This window comes from Mesoplodon mirus (assembly GCF_964341445.2).
Source record: "Mesoplodon mirus genome assembly, chromosome: 19".
In the NCBI taxonomy this organism is placed as follows: domain Eukaryota; kingdom Metazoa; phylum Chordata; class Mammalia; order Artiodactyla; family Ziphiidae; genus Mesoplodon; species Mesoplodon mirus.
The window spans coordinates 52,871,827-52,889,396 of record NC_138995.1 but is presented as its reverse complement, the minus strand read 5'-3'; the positions used below and the strand labels follow the sequence as shown (position 1 = coordinate 52,889,396).

At 43.1% G+C, this 17,570-nt stretch overlaps 1 protein-coding gene across 1 annotated transcript in view; it reads left to right on the top strand.

Annotated features, from left to right (window-relative positions):
- The window catches only part of LOC309794791 (uncharacterized protein), a gene marked incomplete at its 5' end in the record, with an annotated part of 47,226 nt that overhangs the window by 7,109 nt on the left and 22,547 nt on the right, over positions 1-17,570 (top strand). The window contains 2 exons of the mRNA XM_082606677.1: positions 8,231-8,347; positions 10,457-10,554. Coding sequence (XP_082462803.1) covers positions 8,231-8,347; positions 10,457-10,500 — 161 coding nt within the window. The 3' untranslated portion in view covers positions 10,501-10,554. The remainder of the gene's footprint in view (positions 1-8,230; positions 8,348-10,456; positions 10,555-17,570) is intronic.

The following is a 17,570-nucleotide window of genomic DNA, read 5'->3' as shown; positions in this document are numbered from 1 at the left end:
GTATTATGGTGAGAGGTAGGGAACCAACTTTTCTTTTCTCCTTATAAGGAACCAGTTTTCCCAATACCATCCTTTAACAATCCATCTTTTCCCTTCTGATTAGGATGCTTACTCTGAAATATCTCAAGGTTTTTTATGTACACGTGTCTCTTTCTTTCCTCTCTGTTCTGTTGCTTTGATCAGTTTGTCTGCTTATGTGCCATTCCACTTTCATCTTTTTTTTTTACTCTGGTTTTTGGGTATATCTTATACAGAAAATTCCTCTTTTTTGGGCCCACTCTTATCTATTTGTGGGTCTTGATTCTTCCACATGCAATTTTGAATCCATTTATTGTGTTTCTAAAAAAAAATCTTTCTGGAATTTGGGCTTGCATTGAATTTATAGCTTGATTTAGGTAGAAGAAACATCTTAATAATACTAAATTGTTACATTCATGAACATGGTTCATCTCCCCATTTGCTAGATTTCTTTTGTTTCCTTTAATAACATTAAATTCTTTATTTTTTTCGGCCATGCTACGTGGCTTGTGGGATCTTACTTCCCCAACCAGGAATCGAACCCTGGGCCTTGGCAGTGAAAGTGCGGAGTCTTAACCACTGGACTGCCAGGGAATTCCCTAAACTTTTTTTCTTCATAAACATCTTGTGGATTGACAGGTGAATTCCTAGATTACTTTTAAACTTTTGTTACTATTCTGAATGGAATCTTATTTTTTGTTAGAGTTTCTAGTTGTTTACTATTATGTAGAGGAATGTTATTCACTTTTTCCAGTTTGATATTTTATTTGGCTAATTTGCTGACTTACAGTTTTAATGGTTTTGAGTTTCTGTATGGAATACCAAATCACATCCAAATAATGACAATTTTGTCATCCTCCCTCCCATTCTGTATATACATATTTATAATGTCTTATTGCAATGGTCAGGATCCCTAGGAGTGAACAGTAGTAGTGATTGTGTTCTTCCTGATCTTAAAGGGAATGAGCTTAAGGTTCCGTCTTTTTTTTTTTTTTTTTTTTAATTTATTTATTTTTGGCTACATTGGGTCTTTGTTTTTGTGCATGGGCTTCTCTCTAGTTGCGATGAGTAGGGGCTACTCTTCCTTGCCGTGCACGGGCTTCTCACTGTGGTGGCTTCTCTTGTTGCGGAGCATGGGCTCTAGGCACACAGGCTTCAGTAGTTGTGGCATGCAGGCTCAATACTTGTGGCGCATGGGCTCAGTAGTCATGGCTCGCGGGCTCTAGAGCACAGGCTCAGTAGTTGTGGCACACGAGCTTAGTTGCTCCGCGGCGTGTAGGATCTTCCCGGACCAGGGCTCGAACCTGTGTCCCCAGCATTGGCAGGCGGATTTGCATTGGCAGGCGGATTCTTAACCATTGTGCCACCAGGGAAGCCCAAGATTCTGTCTTAACTGTGTGGTGTGTGGTAGATTTTTAGTAGATAGTCCTTATCAAATTATGGAAGTTCCTTTCTATCCCTAGTTTTCTGAGAGCTTTTTATCATAAATAGATGTTGAACTTTATTAAATGTTTTTTTCAATCCATGGAGGTGACCATATGACTTGCCTCCTTTATTCCATAATGTAGTGCATTACATTGTTAACTTTCTGATGTTTATTAAAACCTACTCAATTATGTTTTATTTTTATTTTTCATACATTATTGTATTTGCTTATCTAATATTTTATTTAGGAATTGTATTTACACTTAGAAAGTAAAATGGGCCTCTAATATTCTTTTCCTAAATTGTCCCTATTCAGTTTAGGAATCAAGGATATACCAGCTTTGTAAAATGAATTCCTCTTCTTTTTCTCCCTCTAATAATTTGTATACAGCAGGTATTACTTGTTCCTTGAAAGCTTGGTAGAATTCCCCTGTTAAACCTTCTGGGGCTTCTTTTAACTAAAATTTCAGGTTCTTTAATTGTTGTTGGTCTTTTCAAAGTTTACTGTTTCTTGTTTCAGTATTGGCATTTTCTATTCTTGTGGAAATTTGTCCATTTTGTCAGTTTTCAAGTGTATTGGTTTATGTAGTTCAAAAATTTATTTTAGCATTTAAGAATATCTATATCTATAGTTTTCCCCCTTTTTAGTTATGCATTTTGTTTTTTATTTGTATGTTTCTTTTCTTCTATCAGTCTTGCTGAAGCATTTCTATCTTATTAGAATTTCAAGTTGCCAAGTTGTGGTTTTTGTTGATCTTCTCTATTTTTCTACTTTGTCAATTTCTGCCTTTAAATTTTTTTCTTCTTGTTTTTTTTTTTTATTTTTCTCTGTTGTTTCATACTTAAGTTCCTAAAATGAGGCTTCCTTCATTTGTTTTCAATCTTTTGATAAGAAATATTCAAAGCAATAGATTACCCTTGAATCATTGCTTTGGTACTGCTTTTGTTGCCATTCAGTTATAAGGATTTGTTTCTTTTATGTTTTATTTTTTAACTCAATAGTTATTCGTATTATATTATTTAAGTTTCCAGGCTTTGGTATTTTTGTTTTTTAGAACCGTCTACACTGGGATGGATAACTATGGTATAATGAAGAGAGTCCAGAATGCAATGCCTCAGAAGACATTTATTTATTTCACAAAACATCCCAGAGTAGGGTAGGTGGCCTCGCCCCAAGAGGTCATCAGGTCCCACCTTTCTTATTGCCCTGCTTTGAGCATCATCCTGACTCACATGGTTGAAGCCATCTTAGGGTCACCAAATCTGTGTTCCCCTCTGTGAGAAGACAGAATGAAGAAGTATAGAACAATTAGCTTCATTTTAAGGACATGACACAGAAGTTGCCCACCTTACTTCTGCTTATATCCCACTGGCCAAAAATTAGTCACATGGCTACAGGAGACAGAGTACTAAAAACAGAAAGTGAACCAGTTATGTTAACAGAGAGAATTTAATAAAAGGAATTGGTTGAGTTAGTGAAATAGATGTTGAGATGACAAAATGGGGATTTTGTATTAATCAGAGATAATAGATGCAGAAATCAGCTTTCACCCCTAGGACTGGGGCAACAAAAGGAATAGGTTTCTAGTTGTTTACTGTTATGTAAACATAATAGAGTTATTAAAATCATGATGGGGTTATTAGAATCTAGAAGGTTGAAGGAATACTCCAGTAGAGCTGGAACCCAGGCCTCTGACAAGGGGACAGCTGGTCTTTGTATGTCAGAGAGAGAAAAATGAGACTGAGAGTATGGAAAAGGCAGGAGTCAGCTGCTGCCATCAGCGGGAAGAACCACTGCTGGGGTGATGCTAACAGGAAAGGGAAGCAAAACAGGAAGAAGCATGTACTTTCTCCTGCCAGCCTTTTGTCTTTCTTTCTTGTGCTTCCTCTCAAAAGAACCAAGTAGGGAGCTGGCAGCCTCAGAGCTGCAAAGCAGAGTGCAAAAGGGTGGGTTTGGGTTAAGAAACAATGGACTAGTCACCAACACAGTTCACCCACCCTTTTGACCACTCAGCATCCATACATATCTTTCTACACATGTTTGAACTTCCATTTAAGAACCGTAAAACATCATGTTTCACCTAATCTTGAACAAAGATGCTCTCATCTGCTCTCCAAACAGGGGAGATACAGAATTCCTCCAGTCATATTATCCATTCCTGTGTTGCTTTTTTCTGTTATTCTCCTTACGGCATTCATTTGGATTGAGTCTCCTCCCAACATTTCCATTTTCCCCTCTATGCTATGTTGCAAGTTTTACACTTACTTTCTGTTCTTTTAGTGTTTACTCTAAAAATATCATCATGTGTATTCAACAAAATCCTCTCCATTTATAAGTTTTTCAAGATGTTAATTCTTTTTTAAACACCTAAATTTGACATTGTTACTGTACTTTTGATAGAGTTTTGATATGTTTACCTTTTTTTGTTTATTTTTTCTTATCATTCCTTCTTGTATTTCAGACCTTCATTCTGGGAATAGTTTTATTCTTCCTGAAGTGTATCTCTTAGAAGTTCTTTTGAAGAGGGTGTCTTGGGAATCAATTCCTAGTTTTTGGTTTGTCTAAACAATAATTTTATTTTTGTTCTTGAAAGACATTCTGCTGGACAAACAATTCTAGTGCGACAGTTATTTTATTTTAGCACTTTGAGGGTCTCATTCCACTATCTTCTGGCTTCCATTATTGCTGTTGAAAAATAAAAAGTAATGCTTTGGCTTTTCTAATGATTTTCTCTTTAGTGTGCTAAAGTTTACTATATATCTAGCATGGATTTTTTTTTTTTTTTTTTTTTGTGGTACGCGGGCCTCGCACTGTTGTGGCCTCTCCCATTGCGGAGCACAGGCTCCGGAAGCGCGGGCTCAGCGGCCATGGCTCACGGGCCCAGCTGCTCCGCGGCATGTGGGATCTTCCCGGACTGGGGCACGAACCCGTGTCCCCTGCATCGGCAGGCGGACTCTCAACCACCGCGCCACCAGGGATGCCCGTAGCGTGGATGTTTTAAAATATGTTCTGCCTGGGATTCATTGGGTTTCCTGAATTTGAGGAAGAATCTTTCATCAGTTGTGAAAAATTCCCAGATATGATCTCTTCATATATGCTTCTCTCCCTTCTATTATCTTTTTTGTTTTTAAACGATGAATTAGGGACTTCCCTGGTGGCACCGTTGTTAAGATTCTGTGCTCCCAATGCAGGGGGCCTGGATTCGATCCCTGGTCAGGGAACTAGATCCCACACGTGTGCCGCAACTAAGAGTTCGCATGCACATAACTAAGGAGCCAGCGAGCTGCAACTTAGGAGCTGGTGAGCCGCAACTAAGACCCAGCGCAACCAAATAAATAAATAAATAAGTAAATATTTAAAACCATGAATTAGACGTACGTTGGACCTTCCCACTCTGTTCCATATTTCTTAACCCATTGTTTATAATGTCCATCTTTTTTCTCCCTGGGCTGTGCTCTGTGTAATTTCTTTCTTTTTTTTTAAATTAATTAATTTATTTATTTTTGGCTGCATTGGGTCTTCATTGCTGCATGAGGGCTTTCTCTAGTTGAGGCAAGCAGGGGCTACTCTTCGTTGTGGTGCTCGGGCTTCTCATCGCGGTGGCTTTTCTTGTTGCGGAGCACGGGCTCTAGGCGCGTGGGCTTCAGGAGCCGTGGCACGCGGGCTCAGTAGTTGTGGCGCATGGGCTTAGTTGCTCCGCGGCATGTGGGATCTTCCTGGACCAGGGCTCGAAGCCATGTCCCCTGCATTGGCAGGCGGATTCTTAACCACTGCACCACCAGGGAAGTCCCTGTGTAATTTCTTCAAGTACATATGTGTTCTAGTTTCTTCTCCTTTCAGCTGTGATATAATCTATTTAATATGTCCACTGGGTTTAAAATTTTTCATATATGTAATTTCTAGTTTTTCTTTTTCAAATCTTCCTTGCCAATCTTGATACTCTGTTTTTCCTTCAGTATTTTTAAGTGCCATCTTCAATCTCTTTAAACATTATTTTATATTCAGTACCTTATAATTTCAATATTTATACCAATTCTGAGTATGGTTCTGAGGTTTATTGCTTCTGCTTGTGTGGTTTGTGGAACTCATGTTCCTTGGGATTTTATCTGTGGAAATTCTTTAAAGCCTGGGTTTAAAATGCATTTCCCTGGGTAGAGTTAGTGTTTGCTTATGCCGTGTACCTGTGGGAATAGCCAACTTGGGACCACTCTAAAATTTTGTCTGGAGGTCTTTCAGGTTACACAGATAGTACCAATTTAGGCTTTAAACCCACAGGAATATGGACTTACTGTTAGGAATTCTCAGGGGAAATCTTTTTCTCTTGATTTACTCATCATAAAGGCAGAGACAAACATATATTCCCACCGTCTTTTTCAGATGGAGGGCTTTTTTAAAAAGTACTAACTGAAGGTTTGCCCTCAGGTTCTAGAATTTTTTATATAGGTCTCTGATCTTTCCTCTCACTCTGCTTAAGTCCCAGGACTTTTCTCCTGTGAAAATGGTTCATTAACACCCAGGCTTTATGCAGTTAACCCCAGGAAAAGTGCTGAGTCTAGAGCTCTCTTTACTTCTCTGGATTCATGTTTCTTGGTTTTGGTCTGCAAGGATATACTTAAGGCCCACTGTCTCTCCTTCAAGAATGGCCCAACCAAGAGGAAGTGTCTGGGCCCCCAGGCTTCCCCTGCTCTCGTTGAATCAGAGAGCTAGTTTACATACAATTAACTGTACCTATTCATTTTTAAATTAATTATATCCTGTCCCTAGCTTTCATGGACAGCAAATTCAATTCCTCATTAATCTGATAGTTCTCTTATTCAGAGAACACTGAAGGACTGTTAATATCCTAAAACTAAGGAATGTTTCTTATGGGCTGAATTGTGTCTCCCCCCACCCCACCCCCAAACTCATATGTCGAAGCCCTAATCCTCAGTACCTCAAAATGACTGTATTTGGAGATAGGGCCTCTAAAGAGGTTAAGTGGGCAACAAAAAAATGGTAATTATGTGAGGTGATAGAGGTGCTAACGAACCTAATTGTGGTAATCATTTCGTACTATATGCATGTATCGAATCATTACCTCATACATCTTAAACTTATCCAGTTGTTATATGTCAATTATATGTCAATAAAGCTAGGAAAAATAAAAATAGATGCAATGTGGCATCCTGCTTGGGATCCTGGAAAGGAAAAAGAACATTGGTGGAAAAACTAGGGAAATCCAGATAAAGTCTGAAGTTTCGCTTAAAAAACATAAAAATAAAGTAGGATAAGTGCTATTAAAAATTTCCAAAATGCAATGAGAGGACACACCAGGAGCAACTAATCAGGACACAAAGATTTCGAAGCAGAATAAAAATCTGGATGTAATTTTTTCAGTGAAAAACCCAAGATACCTGCCTCTAGAAACAGGCAATTATTCTAAAGGTTAACTGACTTGTTTTATTGTTGCTGTTGTTATTATTATTATCATTTATCATTTTTGTCTCTCCCTTGCCCCCCCCCCCCACACACGAACACTAAGCTTCGTGATAAAGAGGTCAAATCTGTATTATTCACTTCCTTACCCCCAGTAAATGGTAAAACAATGCCTGCCTCAAAAAATATATATGGTGAGTGAATGAGCCATAGAATTGGAAATACCATAATTTAGTCAATCATTTCCCTGTTAACAGACGTTCAGATGGTCTCCAATTCAGATTGGTTTTGTTGTGATTGCCTTCTAGTGCTGTTACATACAACATATCTTTAGCTACTGAAGCATATCCTTAGCTACTAATCCCTTCGTTCCTGTAGTATGGATTCCTCAAGGTAAAACTTCAGTCACAGCTTTATGCCCCCTTTTTAAAAACTTTTAACAGGAAATGCCTTTCCTAAAAGGTTGTGATGATTTACTGACATGTCAGCAGTGTATAAAACTTTCTTATTTCTTTCCCCACTCTAGATAATGTCAGTTGTTTTAATATTTTCCAATTTGTTGAATGAATAATTGTATTTCATTTCAAATTAAATTTAAAAATCTTAAAACACTGAAAAAAAAAAGAGGTTAAGTGGAAATGAGGCCATTAGGGTGGGTCCTAATCTAATCGTGACTGGTGTCCTTATAAGAAGAGGAAAATTGAACACACAAAGAGACACCAGAGGGAGTTCCCTGGTGGTCCAGTGGCTAAGACTCTGCGCTCCCAATGCAGGGGGCCTGGGTTCGATCCCTGGTCAGGGAGCTAGATACCACATGTTGCAACTAAGAGTTTGCATGCCACAACTAGAGACCCTACATGCCGCAACTAAAGATTCTGCATGCAGCAACTGAAAGATCCCACGTGCCACAACTAAGATCAGGCACAGCCAAACAAACAAACAAACAAATAAATAAAATATTTAATGAAACAAAACAAAAAAACCCAAAGAGACACCAGGGATGTGTGTGCACAGGGGAAAGAAGGCAGTCATCTGCAAGCCAAGGAGAGAGGCCTCAGAAGAAGCCAGATCTGCCCACACCTTGATCTTGGGCATCTAGTCTCCAGAACTGTGAGAAATAAATTTCTGTTGTTGTTTAAGCCACCCAGTCTGTGGTACTTTGTTATGGCAGCCCCAGCAGACTAATACTGTCTCCGATGCTATAATTTCAGACACCATCTTAGTAGCATAGAAGGAGGAACTATGATTTGACACTGGGGCCTTTCTAAAGCTGTTCCCATCACACCCATTGCACAGCCTGGTTTGGCAGACAGACTTAACAAGCCCAGGCCTAGAATGTGTCTCACTCCTGTATCATGTTTCTTTTTTCAGGGTCCTTCTGCTCAGGAATGAATCTGAGGACAGGCAACATCCTGGTGATGCTCCAGACTTTCCAGCTGGCTTGGTGTAGAGGACCTGTGGGATGTGCTGAGAAGGACTGCGGGAGAGGTGAGGACAGCAGGAGTTAGGGAGGGGGATGGGGGGCAGAAGCACTCTCTCAGGCCCGAAACCAGATTCTCTGAATAGGTGTGGGTGAGGAAGGCATTTTATGAGGTCTAGAAACACAGGGGGAAATGCAGGAAGGGAATGATGTCCGGTGAGTTTAGGACTAAGTGATTCAGAGGTGGCTCAAGCATCCCAGCCCTCTTTTGCCTCTCTTGATTAACTCGGGAGGCTCATTCAATCATAAGTAATTGCATCTATTCACCTTTATTAATTCCCTCCCCTAGACTTCATGTATGACAAATTCATTCTCTCACTGGAAAAATATTTCCTGAGCACAATCAATGTATTGGGCGTATAGCAGCCGAGGAGACAGTCTCTGCCTTCACACAGCTCCAAATCTGGGAGAGCAAGCTCTCACAAGAGTGAATGTTTCACAAAATGGTTTAAAGACTTAAGCACAAGACATGACACCATAAAACTCCCAGAAGAGAGCATAGGCAAAACATTCTCTGACATAAATATAATGTCCATCAACAGATGAATGGATAAAGAAGATGTGGTACATATATACAATGGAATATTACTCAGCCATAAAAAAGAACGGAATAATGGCATTTGCAGCAACCTGGATGCAATGCAACTAGAGATCATCACACTAAGTGAAGTATGTCAGAAAGAGAAAGACAAATACCATATGATATCACTTCTATGTGGAATCTAAAATATGGCACAAATGAACCTATCTATTGATCCAGAACAGAAGCAGATTCATAGACATAGAGAACAGACTTGTGGTTGCCAAGGGGGGTGGGGGGAGGGAGAGGGAGGGACTGGGAGTTTGGGGTTGGTAGGTGCAAACTATTACCTTTAGAAGTTAAACAACAAGGTCCTACTGTATAGCACAAGGAACTCGATTCACTATCCTGTGATAAACCATAATGGAAAAGAATATTAAAAAGAATGTATGTAAGTGTATAACTGAGTCACTTTGCTCTACAGCAGAGATTGGCCCACACTGTAAATCAACTATACTGCAATAAGAAAAAATTGAAGAAAAAAACATTAACTACATCTACAATATCATTAAAAAAAAAGAGTGAGTGTTTCAGAAGGGGCAGTAGGGGTGCTGCAGGAGCACAGACACAGAAAGAACCAACTAGACCTGAAGGCCTCAGTGAGGAAGCTGAGACCTGAAAGATGAGGAGGGGTGGGAAGGGAGAGAGTTTCAGGTTCAAGAGAACTGGGTTGTGAAAGCCCTAAAGTAATTAAAGTATCAATTCATGACACTGAGGAAGCCCCATGTGGCTGGACTGTGGAGTGACGGGGATGGTGGCCCAGGCTGAGGCAGCAAGCAGAAGCCTGCTGGGAAGAGCGATCTGGGAAAGGGAAAGGGTAAGGATTTTAGACTCTCCCTGAAGGACAATGGTCTGGTCTCTGTGTGGGGTTCCAGTGGGGGCCCTGATATGACTGTGGAGTCCTGGTGGGGCCCTTGTCTGTCCGTGGGGTCCCGGTGAGGCCCTGGTCTGTCCGTGGGGTCCCGGTGGGGGCCCTGGAAGGGCCCACAGAAGGATTAAGCAGGGAAGTGACTACTAGATCATGTGTGGATTGTAGAGCAAGGTTTGGAAGGTTGCCGTTGTAGTACAGGAGAGAGATGATGATGGCTTGGAGGAGGGCAGCTTCTGCGGGGACCGAGAGAAGTGACAGATTTTGAACCTCTGGCACGTGGTAAAGGATCTGATATGGAGTGAGGGAGCAGGTGGAGGTAAGTGTGACTCTCAGATTTCTAGGGAGACAGAAGAGCCAGGAGACGAGAGGAGAGAAGAGGTCTAGCTGTTACTCTAGGAGGTCTGTTAAGGGGAAGAAGGATCTTTTTTTTTAAGAGCACGGAGAAGGAATAATATTTGGACACAGCCTTGGGACGCCAAGGAATGGCAGGGTGTATTACTGTCCACAGTGTTTGCTGTCTCTCCTGAAATATACCCACTTGATATCAAGCTTGGCCATATGACTCGCTTTAGGCAATGAAATGTGACCACAGTGATGTATATCTCTTCCAAGCTGAAGCTTCAAGAGCCGGCTCATGGCTGTCCATGTCTCTCTTCCCTCTGCCAGGAGGGTGGCCGTGCTTCAGAGGCTGCCCCATCAGCCCAGGTTAACGAAGGAAGACGTGGAGCAGAGCCCAGCCCACCCGTGCTGGACGTGGCACCAGAGTGAGTCTCTTCCTGTATGTGAGCCACTGGGATTTGGGTTCATTGGTTTCCGCAGCCTATCCTGATTACTTCTCTCCTCCTCCAGACCTAGAGGTGTTTGACAAGTGCGGGGGATGAAGAGCCTTCAGTTAGGGTTGTGGGATTATCTTTGGAGAACGGTCCTGTTTTAGTTAAGGTGAGAGTTGGAGGGAACGTTGAGGGAAAGGTTTACAGGGGTTGCAGTGGAAGAGCTTGGGAAGGAGGGAGTGAGGCAGGAGCGGGCAGAGCAAAAGACAACACAGAGGGCTTCCCTGGTGCTGCAGTGGTTGAGAGTCCGCCTGCCGATGCAGGGGACACGGGTTCGTGCCCCTGGTCCGGGAAGATCCCACATGCTGCGGAGCGGCTGGGCCCGTGAGCCATGGCCGCTGAGCCTGCGTGTCCGGAGCCTGTGCTCTGCAACGGGAGAGGCCACAACAGTGAGAGGCCCGCATACCGCAAAAAAAAAAAAAAAAAAAAAAAGACAACATAGAATGATGGAGATGAGAGAACCTGAGATGACGAGACGAGCTTGTGTTTGGGGGGATTACCAAGGGAAACAAAAGAGAGGAAACATGATGAATTTGGTCATGACACCCCTTGGAGGGCAGTGGGCTCTCAAGTTCAGAACCACATATTGCTTCAGAAGGTAGCCTCCTAGTCCCATCCGCTCCCTCTCACCTCACTCTCTTAATGTTCCTCATCATTCTCATCACAATCAGCTCACTTCCGAGTTGTTGGTGTCCTTCTCATAGAATGTGACTTCCATGCTGTAAGAGTCCGGCCTGAGTTGTTTATCACTGTACCCTGAATTCTAAGCACAGGGGCCCAGCTACCTGTGAGATGAATGAATGAATGAATAAAACTTATGGATCGGGCTTCCCTGATGGCGCAGTGGTTGAGAGTCTGCCTGCTGATGCAGGGTACATGGATTCGTGCCCCGGTCTGGGAAGATCCCACATGCCACGGAGTGGCTGGGCCCGTGAGCCATGGCCACTGAGCCTGTGCGTCCGGAGCCTGTGCTCCACAATGGGAGAGGCCACAACAGTGAGAGGCCCACGTACCACAAAAAGAAAAAACAAAAAAAAAACTTATGGATCCATCCTGTTCGTCATGGTCTCTCCCATCAGTAAGAAGGGTGGTTCTCAGCAGTCTGTAAACCTAGGTTTGACTCTTGGCTCATATTTTTCTGTCTTAGTCATCGTGGGCAAATTACCTAACCTCTCTGACCTTGGTTTCCTTAGCTTTAAAATGGGATACTCATAGTTATCTAAGTCATAGGGCTCTTCTCAGAATTAAATGAGATGATTTATCTCATTTAAAGGACTCAGCGTGTTGAACTACTATCCAATTCTTTGATACTTGTTCTGTCCTAATTTCAGAAAGGCATCTATGCTGATGCCCAGTGCAGACAAATATGCCAGTCCTCTCCACTAGAAGTCCACACAGTTTTCCCAATCTCCTTGCTCCTTAACAGAGGAAAAGAGATTTGTCCAGAGACCCACAGGGTATACTGAAGACCCAGCCAGGGCTTTCCCCACTACATCTTAGAAGGAAGTGGCTCTCTCAGCTAGTGAGGAATGTGACTCAAAGAAATATCCAGGAGAAAAAAAGAGAGGGAGAGAAAGAAAAGAAAGAAAGAAAGAAAGAGAGAGAGAGAAAGAGAAAGAAAGAAAGAGGGAGAGAGAGGGAGAGAGGGAGGGAGGGAGGAAAGAAGGAAAGAAGGAAGGGAAGGAAGGGAAGGAAAGGAAGAAAGGAAAGAGAAAGAGAAAGAGAGAGAGAGAGAAAGAAAAAGAAAGAAAAGAAAGAAAAAGAAAGAAAAAGAAAAGAAAGAAAGAGAGAAAGAAAGGAAAAAGAAAGAAAGATCCAGCAGGCAAGTGAGTGGATTTGTTTCCTATAGCTCCTGTAACAAATTACCACAAACTTAGTGGCTTACAAGAACACAAATTTACTATCTTACAATTCTGGAGGTTAGAAGTCTAAAATCACTCTCACTGGGCTAAAATCAAAGTGTCATAGGGCTTCATTCCTTATGGAGGCTTCAGGGGAGAAGCCATTTCCTTGCCTTTTCCAGCTTCTAGAGACCACCTGCATTCCTTGGCTTGTGGCCCCTTCCTTCATCTTCAGAGCCAGCGTGACATCACTCTGAGCTCTGCTTCCATCCTCACATCTTCTCTGACTCTCCTGCCTCCCTCTTTTACTTATAAGGACCCTTGTGATTACATTGGGTCTACCTGGATAATCTGGAATCCTCTCCCCGTCTCAAAATCCTTAGCTTAATCATATTTGCAGTGTCTCGCTTTTGCCATGTAAGATAACATATGGACAGGTTCCAGGCATTAGGACATGGACATCTTTGGAGGGTCATTTTTCTGCCTATTACAGAGGGCAAGTTGGAAATGTGCTCTCAGGCCTCAGAGCACTCTTTGTCCCTCTCTGGTCTCTCCAGCTGTTGCTGATCTCATTTCTTTCCCCCCTTTTCCCATTTTTTCCCCCATCCTCACAGCTTACTTTAAAACAGATATCATCAGCTAGAGGCATTTGCTCCAAATTGCCTAATCCTTAAGAATGGTGGTCCAAGTTAAGGTCCCCTCTGATTATGTCCATTAGAAGGAGCTTGATCAGAGTCTCCAGGTGGAGCTTCTAGAATAGCACAGCCCAAGAGAAATAGAATGTGAGCCACAAATGCGAGTCACATATATCATGTCAAATTTCCAGGAATCCTGTTTAAAAAAAAAAGGTTAAAAAGAAATAGATGGAATTAATTTTAATAACACATATTGTATTTAATACAATGTATTGGACATATGATTTTAGCATGCATTTAATAGAAAAATTATTAATGAGATATTTTATATTGTCTTTGAAATCTGGTGTGTATTTTATACTTCAGGACATCTCAGTTCAGACTAGCCACATTCCAAGTGCTTAATATTGACAATATTATACTGGATGGTGCAGGCCTAGAACCTAAACTGCAAGAGCCCCAGGGCCTAGAACAGTCCCTGGAGCAGTGGGCACTCAGATTTGTGGAATGCAGGAATTAATGGACTGCTCTGGTCAGGTTTAGGCTCTTTTTCAAAAGCCCTGGGCCACTGACTCAAAGAAGGAAGCCTGGTACTTCCCTGGTGGCACAGTGGTTAGGAATCCGCCTGCCAGTGCAGGGGACATGGCTTCGAGCCCTGGTCCAGGAAGATCCCACATGCCGCGGAGCAACTAATCCCGTGTGCCACAACTGCCGAGCCTGCTCTCTAGAGCCTGCGAGCCACAACTACTGAGCCTGCGAGCCACAACTACCGAAGCCCACTCACCCTAGAGCCCGCGCACTGCAACCACTGAAGCCCACGTGCCTAGAGCCCGTGCTCTGCAGCAAGAGAAGCCAACGCAGTGGGCACATACCGTAACAAAGAGTAACCCCCTCTCGATGCAACTAGAGAAAGCCCACGTGCAGCAACGAAGACCCAACGTAGCCAAAAAAAAAAGGAAGCCTAACTGGGGGAGGAGTGGGGGGAGGGGGGAATCCTGTGCATGTAATTTGCATAATCCCTCCCAGGTGTGCTTGCTCTCCAGGCAACTTCCCTCTAGTGATTTCCACTGGGTCTGCTCTTACCCAGGCAACCCACTTTTGTTTATTTTTTGGCTGTGCCATGCAGTTTACAGGATCTCAGTTCCCTGACCAGGGACTGAACCCAGGCCACGGCATTGGAAGCCCGGAATCCTAACCACTAGGCCATCAGGGAACTCCCTAATCCCAGGCAACCTTGAAAAATGCACCGTTGAGCTGTGCTTAGTCCTGTCTGGAAGGTAAAGGACAGAAAGGGACTCTCCATGGAGCCAATTCCCAGGAGACCTCCAGGGTTGGGTGGGTGAAGAAGAAAGCCCCCAAGCCAGCCCTTTGTGATCTGGTTCTGGTCCCTACTCATCTCCTGCCTTATCACATTGTCCTGGACTGCATAATGCCCTCCCCCCTCAAATCTGTATGTTGAAGCCCTGACCCCCAAGTGTGGCTGAGTTTGGAGATAGGGTTTTTAGGGAGGTAATTAAGGTTAAATGAGGTTACAAGGCTGGGGCCCTAATCCAGTAGGACTAGTGTCCTTATTGGAAGAGGAAGAGACATCAAAGGCATGTGCACGAAGAGAAAAGGCCACGTGAGGACACAGTGAGAAGGTGGCTGTCTGCAAGCCAAGGAGAGAGGCCTCAAGAGAAACCAACCCTTCTGGCACCTTGATACTGGACTTCCAACCTCCAGAACTGTGAGAAAATAAATTTCTGTTGTTAAGCCACCCAGTCTATGCTATTCTGTTATAGCAGCCCCAGCAAGCTAACACCCACCTCATCTCTCACCAGTCTTCAATGCTGCCCTTCAACTCCACTCCATTAGTTCTGGCATAAGCCAGTGTTCCTTCTTTCGGAGAAGAACTTTTTCTCCCCATGGGTGATACACAAGAAGTAGCAGAGCTAGCCACTCAGCTGGGTGCATTTTGGAGAGACAGAACTGCCCCAGAACAAGTAAAGGAGACAAGCAGGAGTGCCTGCCATATGTCAGATCACTGTCAGTCACTGACCACGTCACTCCATTTAGTCCTTAAAACACTATGAAGTGAGTACCACTGACCGTGTTTCAAAGAAAATAACTCCAACCGCGAATATTTACACTCTGTCTAAAGTGTCAAGCACTGTGCTCTGGACCTAACATGCATCGCCTCATTTAATCCTCAGTGCGACGGAGGAGGTGGGAACCATCCTTACCACCACTATTCTATAGGAAAGGCAGGCAGGCCCTGGGCAGTTCAATCACTTGCCCAAGTGCGTGGAACGGGCAACTGCCAAGTAGAGCAGTCTGACTTCGGAGTGCTCACTCCTGCCCCCTGCACTCCGCCTTCTGTCCACGAGTTACCGGAGAGTCAGGCAACCATTGCCCAAGTCAACCATTGCCCAAGTCAAGCTTGCCCAAGGTTAAATAACGATCATCTGCATTGGGCTGCATGGGAACTCGGTTTTATCAAAAGTGCTGTTACGTTCACTCACAGGTGTCCACCCTACAAAGGATATTGTGCTACCAATGTGGAGTCTGAAGACCAAAACCCAGAGTTACTGGCTAAAAGGAGGATCACTGTAGGGGAAAGATGGTCATGCAAATAGTTATAATCCAACTCACTGGAGGAAGATATTGAATCCAGTGGGGTCCTATAAACAGCTCAGTGTTTGCCTTGGAAGTCCTTTTTCATGGGGGAATTTATGCTGGAGAAAAACCAAACAAGACTGGTCATAAATTACTTAATTAAAAAAAAAAAGTACTACAGTAGAAACAGAAAAAAAGCAAAATCTCTCTCTTAACCACATAACCACATAAGGATCTTAATAGCCTTTGAATTTAAGAACAAGCTTTGTACATTATTACTGAACCTTTTTTTTTATCATCTGATACGGCTTTATAAACCATCTCTAATTTTTAAAGCAACCATTGCTTTTCATTTATGGATTTCATCTAAAAATATTTCAAGCCTTAAAAGAAATTCAAATATAAATATCTTTAACAGGACAAAAAAACTAACAAGTTTCATCAGCACTGGAAGTGTTCTTATCTTTTTTCTCCTTGGGTGTTAAAAACTTGAGAACAGTAACTACTGTGGAATTCAAAAAAACTCATTTGCTTTGAGATTGTCCTTGGCCTTCAAATCCAGCTAACACTTTATGGATTGAAAACTAACTTCCATTCTTAAAGGGGAAGCACATATTCTGATCTTCTGTTTTCCTCTGAAAAAGGAATTTATGTGCTTTTCAACAGATGAGTCAATAGTATATTCAAAGCATAGCGACTTGAGAACACGGTTTGCTTTAGGAAACTCAAAAATGTCTGTATTTCTGGAACATAAAGTTCAGGAAAGGAGATGAGACTGCGCTGAAGATAACCTTGAAGAGCCTTTTATGCTGCATTAAAAAGTTGGGGGACTTCCCTGGTGGCGCAGTGGTTAAGAATCCACCTGCCAATTCGGGGGACACGGGTTTGAGCCCTGGTCCGGGAAGATCCCACATGCCGCAGAGCAGCTAAGCGCGTGCGTCACAACTACTGAGCCTGTGCTCTAGAGCCCGCGAGCCACAACAACTGAAGCCAGCACCTAGAGCCCGTGCTCCGCAACAAGAGAAGCCTGCGCACGGCAACGAAGAGTAGCCCCCGCTCTCCACAACTAGAGAAAGCCCGCACACAGCAATGGAGACCCAATGCAGCCAAAAATAATAAATAAGTAAATAATTAAATTAAAAAATAAAGTTGGAATTTCACCCTGATTGGCTGGCAGGCAGTGAAAAGGAAGAACGCTGTTTCCTCCTCTAGTCACCACTCAGCTCTCAGTACCAGTCACCAAACGTGTGGAGGTTTTTCCCACACCAAGAAATTCTCCAGTTCTCTGGGGACACCAACTGCATGTCTTAGAATTCAGTTCAATTCTGACACCACCTACCTGGAGTTAGCTTGAGATCCCACCCAGGTTAAGGGCTCAGTCCCACGAGCCTAACCCCCAACTCAGATACCTATTGCAAGCAGTGGGTCTTCAGGTTACCTGCAACCTCTGTCCCACTTGGCTACAAATCGGGGGTTCCCATCACCCCCTCCTCGGGTTCGATAATTTGCTAGAACAGCTCACAGAACTCAGGAAAACAGTTTACTTACTTGTAAAAAGGATGCAACTCTGGAATGGTTGAATGGAAGAGATGCACAGGGCAAAGTATGGGACACGGATGCAGAGCAGCATCCATACCCTCTGCAGGCGTGGTGCCACCCTCCCAGCACCTCCACGTGTTCACCAACCCGAAAGCTCTCGGAACGTCTTAGAGTTTTTTATGGAGGCTTTGTCACATAGGTATAATTGGTTAAATCATTGCCCTTTGGTGATCAACATCCAACCTCTCTCCCCTCCCTGGAGGTGAGGGGGGTGGGAGGCTGAGTTCCAACCCTCTAATCACAGGATTGGTTCCCTGGCAACCAGCCCTCATCCTTGGCT